Genomic DNA, 9,189 nt, shown 5'->3' with positions numbered 1-9,189 from the left:
TGTGAAAAAAAATGAACTTTCATCACCAGTGGATGAGTTCTTTTCCAATGCAAATTGTCATAAACACACTCCACACATTTTATAAATTTAATATTCTATGAATTTAATTCTTAAAGATGAAGAAAAGGTTGCACTATCAATCATAATCCTAGAGCCATTCATTCTTATTTCTTGATATTTGTATAAAATGAACTTTTCTCATTTAATGTTATGTCTTTTGAGTCTTAAATATTGTCAAGAGACCCAGAATACACTCTTGGAGGAAAAACATTTCCCACTATTTCAGAATATTTTAAACCATGCGGAAAGGGATAATTTTTAAATGAAAAGATTGATTGATTTGTGTTAAAAAAAAAAAGCATAATTCCTATAATAATCAAAACAACTTACTATCACTACGGTGAAGATATATGGCAATTTAAACTCTTGGAGTCTCTTTCTCTGATTTCTTTATCTGTCTCTATGCTTTTTTAAATTTTAGTTTCTGAGACTGTCATTCTTTGTCTCTGCATGTCTGCCTGAATCTCTCTCTTCCTCCTTCCCTCTTTCCTTTCTGCGCTCTCTCTTTTCATCGCTCTCTCTTTGCCTCCTTACCTCTCTCTTTTTATTCCTTTCTCCCTCTCTCTCTCTCCCTCTTCTTTTCTCTCTCCCTCTTTCCTTTCTTCCCTCTTTCCCTCCCGCCCTTACCCCTCTTTCTTTCTCTGTCTGTGTCTATGTCTCTATGTCTCCGTCTTTGTCTCTGTCTTTTTTTCCCCTTCTCTCTTTTTTCTCCCAAATACATAATTAAATTGATCTTTTTTGAAAAGATGTAAATACATATGACATTAGGTCAGTAGTAAAAATAATAATATTATCACACTCAAGGTGTCTTAGTATTTAAAAAAAAATAAGTAACAGCAATTTGTTCAGCTCTTTCACAATCTAGCATAAGAAAACAGACACCTTTGGCAGGTTCTTATATTTTTCAAAAACAGCCTCTCAATTGACTTTCATTTATGCACATTTTTATTGAAATGGAAAAATAAGCAGTTATATGTTTTCATAGGAACTATGAAGTAAAATAAAGTAAAATAAAAGCACAGTTTATACATTTTGCTCATGATTCTCTGACCTGATTAACTTAGGACATAGTTTTCTCAGTGCAGCAATGACATCTTTATTTCTCAGGCTATATATAAGGGGGTTAAACACTGGGGTCACAGTGGTATAGAAAAGAGCAAACACTTTGACTGATCCTGTAGAGTGATGGGATTTTGGCCTCAAATACACAATACTACCAGACCCATAGAATAAGCCTACAACAATGAGGTGGGAAGAACAGGTGGAAAAGGCTTTGCATCTCCCTGAGGTTGAAGGAAGTCTCAGGATGGTAATGATAATTTTGACATAGGATGTGAGGATCAACAGAAAGGGAATTATGACAAATGCCAATGCAGCAACATGGACAGAGATCTCTCTTTTATATGTGTCCCCACAAGCCAATTCCAGCAATGGTGGAGCATCACAGAAAATGTGATTAAGTTTATTAGGACCACAAAAATTGAGACAGAAAATCTGATATGTCTCCTCTACCAGTACCGGGACTCCAATGATCCAGGACACCACCACTAGTTGGATGCAAATTCTGCGATTCATAATCAGAGGATAGTAGAGAGGCTTACAGATGGCTACGTAACGATCATATGCCATCACAGCCAGGAGCAAGCACTCTGCCACTCCTAGAACATAAAGGGAACAAGTTTGTACAGCGCATTGCAGGAATGAAATAGTTCTCTTCTGGGTCCAGAGATCTGCCAGCATTCTGGGCAGAGTGACTGATGTATAACAGATTTCCAAAAAAGAAAAGTTCCCAAGGAAAAAATACATTGGTGTTTGGAGGCTTGGGTCAATCTTGGTTATGATAATGAGGAGGCCATTTCCTATAAGTATACTTATATAGATAATAAAGAAAACTGCAAAGAGAAACCCTTGGAGGTTGGGAAGGTCAGAAAATCCCAGGAGAATGAATTCTACCACAATTGTGAGATTGTCTCTTGCCATTGGGTCATCTGCCTGCAAAAAAAAAAAAAATGAATTGAAGACTAGTCAATAACTTTCTATTATGTTTTCAGTTTCCTTTTTAGGAAAGAAGAGAAGGTTAGATATTATGATCAGAAATATTCCTCCCATATTTAATATTACATTTTAATTTCCCTTCTCAACATTTTATGACAAATCTTTCCAAATATTCTGTAATTTTAGAGAAAAAGCCAAAATCACTCATTAAATGATTTTGAGGTGCTTCCCATATGCCAAGAACCATACTAAACTTTTATGACTACATTTCTTTAATATTTTGATAGAAATAAGCAAAGATAAGGACATGTAGTAAAACTATAAAATATTCCTTAACCTCAATATGAAAAGGAAAAACATTTAACATCATCCCTAATATTTCTTTTTTCTAACAACAGAATTATATCATTCATGAAAGAAATAGAATAGAAAAAAAAGATACATAATTCTTACAAAGACTCCCTTACTATTTTGTACCATTCAATCTGCCACCATTTATCATGCTATTATTTTCCCCAATAGAAAGCTTTTCCCAATCTTCTCAGCTCATCTGAATCCTATCATTCTTCTAAAAGCCAGGCTATTTCTTCTTCAAACTTTATATTCCCTTGCTTTCTTGAATGATCATATTATAGGATCCCAGACATGGTTCATTTATTTATCAAATGCCCTCTGCTTAACCTGGACATTCTTTTCCACATGTATATTTTGTGCCTCCTACTGTCTTGTAGGTATCTTAAGAGCAAAAGTCGTGTCATATACACTCTTTTCTCTCTTGTACTGTGTCCTGCAGAATTTGCTGCTTAAAAAATTTGTAAGATGAAAAAAAAAAGCCTCTATCACATGACTTCAGTAATATGTATTATCCAAAATATCTCCTCAATTACTTGATACTTAAAATTTCTTATTTAGATATTTAGAGATTCATTCAGTAGTGGTAGTTATCCCATTATAGTATCTTTTCATTCACTAGGCTGTATTCTCCTTTCCCACTTTTTTGTGGAATATTGTTCAGCTCATTCCTACTGCAACATCCACCTGAACTATGTGTGGTAGAAAAAATGAGACATAATTGATATATTTCAATTTGAGAACGAACTAGAATATACCCCCCAAATAACTATTTCTTATAGGCAGTGGTAGTAATGAGACAGTATTAGTAGGGTTCTAGGTTCTTTTAGAATGATAGGTGCCAAGAAGACACACAACGGATGAAAATGCTAAGCAAACTTTTTTTAAATCTAAAAACCCTCCTGCATCCAAAATATAAGCTCTCTAGTCAGCTTGAATTGTTTAATGTGGAAACATGTTATATCAAAACTGAGTGTAGATTTTGAACACAGGTTCAAAGTTCAGCACTAATTTTATTATCTATAATTTAAAAAATAATTTAACATCTTTGGGTCATATATAATGTGATGGGTGACTTCTGAGATCCCTTCCACTTTTAGAAGTGTATGGCTAGGCCAAGAAATATACCAAAGACAATACCTGACTTTGTACATACTGTCATATTTTCTATTCTTCTATCAAGGAATGAGCCTTGACTAGCCTTGAATTATGTTTCTGGTTCTATCACAGAGAAATGATGTAGCCAGGGTCAAATCTTAATTTTCTGTGCTTCAGCTTGCTTTTGTGTTCTGTGTGGATATTAACAAAACTTATTATCTTCAAATTAATAGTGACATTATTTGACAGTATATCTAATAAAAGTTTGAAAATTATAAAATTAAATTGATATATGCAGTAGCACAAAATCGATATTAATGTCATCATTATTTGATGAATTTCAGAGAAAAATCATCCTCTTCCAGTCATAATCTTCTTCTTATTATTATATTAATATACTAATTTGTGACTACACAAAGTAGTTCTTTATGAAAGGACTTTTATGAAAATGAATTTATTTAGCTTATGTCTATCTTTACCCTTTTTAAGGAAAACATTCAAATGTTAATTATACATTTAGAGTTTGTCAAACTTTTTGTTAAATGTAAGTAAATTCTATCTATAGCATGTCCCTCATCTACTGGTTTATTAATTACATCTATTAAAAACAGATAGTAAATTGCAACCTCTTTATAATGAAACTATGATCTGTTTGAAAATGGCACCTAATGCAATGTGTTCAATGCATGCTCCTATAATAGTATGTCTTACAATTTCCCCATGAATCAAAGTTGAGCTTATATGCAGGATACAGTTTCCATCTCCTCCTCTACTTTCAGAATAGATGTAACATTTTATTTTCTTAAATATTTCAAGATGTCCTTATGTCCATAAAATCTATTAGAAATACTGAATATGATTGTATTTAACATATACTTTAACATATTTACTATGTATTGGTCTACCTGCCATCTGGGGGAGGGAGTGAGGGGAAAAACTGGAACAAAAGGTTTGCAAATGTCAATGCTGAAAAATTATCTATGGATATATTTTATAAATAAAAAGCTATAATAATAATAATAATAAATTAACAGTAAAAAAAAGAAATAGTGACTATGATAACATACTAATAACTGAAGACAATACTTTTTGTGAGCTGGGATTATTATGTTATTGTACCTTCTGGTTCTAACTCATCACTGATTCTAAAGCATTATTTTGATACCCATCTTTCTATATATTTTCAACTATTTACTGCGCATTTTTCTGTAATACTCTATGGTAAATCTCCATAGCAAAGAATACCAGAGGAAGGGGAAAGAACATTTAAAAATTTAAGACATCTTGCCATTTTCTATTATTAGAGAATATCACTAAGATTTTTTAACAAACTTTCTAGCATATACACACGTGCGCATGTACATGTATATTATGCACTTTTATATTTATGAATAGTCACATATATTTGTATGTTTATATACCTACATATATATTCACATGTGTATTCAAATAGAAGTTTGTTAATGTATTTTTATATCTAATAATATTTTTAATAATTTATCTACCCATCTAATACTAATATATATATATATATTATGTATTCATCTATATTAGTTTAATGAAAACTTCTTGAATTGATGTCAGGAAAGACTCTTTGAAACAATAAACTGAGTTATTAAGTAGAAAATTCTTATTTAGAATCAACAAAAGAAATAAATCAGCATTCTATCTCCTTTTTTTCTGAGAATATTATAATTCTCCAATCAACTTCTTACTTGTGAGGAATTTCAAACACTCTATCATAATCTAAGCACAAAACTCACTTTAGGGTGACTGATATTAATGTAAGTAAAACCTAAGTTAAATAATAAAAATACAAAACCTTTATTTATCATATGCTTTATAAGAATTGGAACCTCAGTTATCTTGACCCCAAGTTGAGAATTCCTATCCCAAAAATATTTAATATTTATTCATAAATAATGAAAGAAAAGTTCATAAAACAAATTGGATAATCTTAATTATATATTTACAGTACAAAGGTAATTTAGTGCAATAAGAATTTTTTAAAGATCGCTCACTGGAAATATATACCACATTTATTATAAAAGTCTAATTTTAAATACAGATAAAACATAAGGTTGGCAAAAATAGACAATACTAATATATATTTCCAATAGTTATTACGTTAAATCTTAAGAAAATAAAAATTAGAATTGATTAGTAATCACCAAAACAAGTCACTAATACTAATAAAATGAAGATGATTAAAATTCTGTCTTTATGTAATATCCTGCAAATTGTTTTTGAAAAAGTTTAGAAATAATCAATTTGAGAGGTTCAGTTAGATAAGAAGAACAAAAATACCCTATTGATGGAGTAGTTAATTAATATAAGTATTTTAAGAAACAATTTGGAATAGTGGAAGTTCAGTCACTAAACTTTCTACATATTTTGGATCAGAGCTGTGATTATTATGGAATATACTTCAAGGAAATCGGTGATAGAAATCAAAAGAATGTCTCCTTAAAAATATTCATATCTTTATTGATGAAGGTGGGAATTATCATGAATGTCATATAAAATGATCCCTTTCAAATCAAAGAATTTAAATTTCAGACAACAAGAGAGCTCAAACTTACCTTTCTCAATATTAAAAATTATTCAATTCCTTGTTTCTCAGTAATGAAAATAAAAAAGGTATTTAACTTACGTCCATAAGCTATTTTAATGTTGGCAAAATGTTTTATGTACATTATTGTGCCAGATCTTAGGATCTTGAAGTAGTTTGATTTTACAGATGAGGAGACTAAGACTTAGCCTGGATGACTTTGTTCCAAATTCTACAGATATTATGTGTCAAAATGAAGATTTGAACCCAATGTTCTCATGACTGCAAATTCAACACTCTTTTCTATAAATCCATGATTCTTTTCCCTTAAGTATTACAGTACCCCAGAACTTTGTGAAAGAGGTCTACTTGCCTTGTAAAAATAAATTTTAGATGAAATCACTGATCACTTCTCTTTAGAAGAAATGATTCTTACCGTTTTAAGCTCTCTGGAGATAGTTGTTCTCCCAGACCATAGTTCATTTTTTTTTAATGAGAGAAAAGGTCTTCTGGCTCAAAGTCCAAATCATGTAATGAGTCTTAATGAAGCCAGATTGTATAGTGGGTAAAATCCTGAGCCTTGAGTCAAGGGATTGTTTTGGGTCCTTGGACATGGTGATTCATAAATATCTTTTTATTTTAAGGTCATATTCCTATTCATATTAATTTCCATATATATATAATAAAAACAATATTATTTTTAATTCCTTGTTTTAAAATGTTATAATGAGAAAAACTGTTAGCAAATAGTAGGGATTTTTAGCCATTATTATATCTGAAGGAGTTAATCATTTATTCTCTTCAGTTTTTTAATGCAAATATTTAGAAAAATGCAGCCTCTAAATCTTGCACCAAAACATTTTCTCTATAGCCCATCATTGCTTAATGAAACATTTGAAATAGTTATCCTAGATCTTAGGAAAGTATGCTAATGTGTAGAAGATCAATGTTAGGACTACATGATTATGAATCAGAGGATATGAGCATGAATCTCAACTTTACCATTTCTTACCTGGATGACTTTCAGTAAGTTATTTCTCTTCTGCATTCCCCAATATTCAATTCAAAAAGCTAATCCTTCATCAAGAATAGAGGATGTGATTATTCATAGAAATTGGATAGGTAAGGCATTACCAACAATCAAGATGGAAGGCCTTCAAGTCTTCCCACTAAACTTACCACTGTCCTAAAACCTTCTGACCTTGCTTTAGCTCTGACACTACATTCTCCAATCTTTGACCAACTGATATAGTATAGAGTCTCCTGGCCCTTGTTATCTGCCTTTAGATTTATCTTTCCATTCTGAAGCTGAATTCTCACATATTTGTGTTTTGCATCTATTAGACAATGAGCTCCAGGAAATCATGAACAGTTTTTCTGTGAGTATACCAAACACTTAGCAAAGTGCTTGGCAAATAGTAAGAGATGGATTTTTTCATTCATGTATTCATACATGCAGCCATTTATCCACTTATTCATCTATCATTCATGTCATCTATATCAATATCATCTATCTTTCATACATTCATTCCATTCCATTTCCATACATGAAATTGTATGATTTCATACAATCATGATGACTGATTGTATGAAATATCTTTTCAAAATCTGTAGGTGGGCAGCTAAGTGGCACATATGGATAGAATGCTAAAATTTAAATCATGAGGATCTGAGTTCAAATCTCGTCTCAGATACTAGATTTGTGACTCATGTCATTTTACTCTGCGTCAGATTCCTTATCAAAAGTTCCAAAGAACAACATGGTAAAAACCACTCCCCTTTTTTTGCCAAGAAAACTCTGAAAGGGTCAGAAATATTCATACAAAGCTCAGCAACACCATGTTTGGTAAAACTATATGTATTTGAAATTTTTGTTTTTCATTTTTGATACTTTATTTTCTTCCAATTACATATAAAAATTTACACTTATTCTTATAAACTCTGAGTTCCAATTTCCTTCCCTCCCCTCATCATCATTAAGAAGCAAGCAATTTGACACAAATTATATAAGTGCAATCATGCTAAACATATTTCCATATTAGTCATGTTGTGAAAGAAAAAAGAACTGACAAAAGCAAGGAAAATAAAGAAAGTAAAAGAAACAGCTCTACTTTGATATCCAGTTAGACTTCATCAGTTCATTTTGGTTTTTTTTGGATATTAACAGCATTTTTCATTGTAAGGCCTTCAGAATAGTATTGTATCGCATTGCTGAGAATAACTCAATTATTCACAAATGATAAACATCAAATATTTCTGTTAATATGTGCAATGTTTTCCCGATTCTTCTCATTTCACATTGTATCAATTCAAACAAGTTTTTCCAGGTTTTTCTGAGAACATTCTGGGAAAAGAAATTTCTTCCAAAGATTTTTATTCCTCCTTTACCAAGGTGTTGACTTTTTCCCCCGTGGTTTTTCTTATATCACTTAATTTTTTCTAATTTTTCCTTTACATCTCTCACTTAATTTTTAAAATGTTTTTGAGTTCTTGTAGAAATTATTTTGGTTTATGAGACTAATTCACAGCCTTCTTTGAAGTTTTGTATGTAACAGTTTGGAGTTTGTTCTCTTCTTCTGAATTATATTTTTGTTTTCCCTCTTACCACAATAATTTTCTATGGTCAGGATCTTTTTTGTTATTGACACGTTTTTCTAGTCATTTTTTTTTAACTTTTAATTTTATATTAATGTTGGGCTCTGATACTGGATTTGTACTGATACTGTCTCAAGCTTCAAAATTATTTGTACAGTTGTTTTCAGAACTAAGTTCTTTGGGGTTTGTAAGCTGTCATTTTTTTCAAGGTAGTAAAATCTAAGAAGAAACGTGCATACAATTTTCCTGGCCTGTAAGTGGCCATAAATCGTATTTTCACCCTATGACTATAACTAGGGTCTCAATATCCTACAGCCACAGGCTCTGGGGGTCTAGTCTTTCTCTTCACCCTGAGACTATGAATCCATAGTGAAATCTGCATCCAAGTGTGGATAATCAAACAGAATCCTGTACCACTGCCAGCAATGGACCCTGTGATGTCCTTCTGATCAGTTGCTTAACTTCCTTCTCTCTCTCTCTCTTTTTTTTTTAATAACTTTTTATTGACAGAACCCATGGCAGGGTAATTTTTTACAACA

General features: G+C 31.4%; 1 protein-coding gene across 1 annotated transcript; it reads right to left on the bottom strand.

Annotated features, from left to right (window-relative positions):
• Window positions 1-1,083: 1,083 nt before the first annotated feature.
• Window positions 1,084-2,052, bottom strand: LOC116420108 (olfactory receptor 10AG1-like). Its single transcript, XM_031943692.1, has one exon. It carries the CDS (start codon window positions 2,038-2,040, stop codon window positions 1,084-1,086), a length of 957 nt encoding a protein of 318 aa, XP_031799552.1. The 5' UTR covers window positions 2,041-2,052.
• Between the last annotated feature and the right edge of the window lie 7,137 nt (window positions 2,053-9,189).

The sequence above is a fragment of the Sarcophilus harrisii genome, chromosome 6, assembly GCF_902635505.1.
Source record: "Sarcophilus harrisii chromosome 6, mSarHar1.11, whole genome shotgun sequence".
In the NCBI taxonomy this organism is placed as follows: domain Eukaryota; kingdom Metazoa; phylum Chordata; class Mammalia; order Dasyuromorphia; family Dasyuridae; genus Sarcophilus; species Sarcophilus harrisii.
This window is presented reverse-complemented; position numbering and strand designations above follow the sequence as displayed.

Excerpts from the sequence above, each read along its gene's own strand:
- LOC116420108 (XM_031943692.1), bottom strand. The coding sequence starts at position 2,040 with ATGGCAAGAGACAATCTCACAATTGTGGTAGAATTCATTCTCCTGGGA.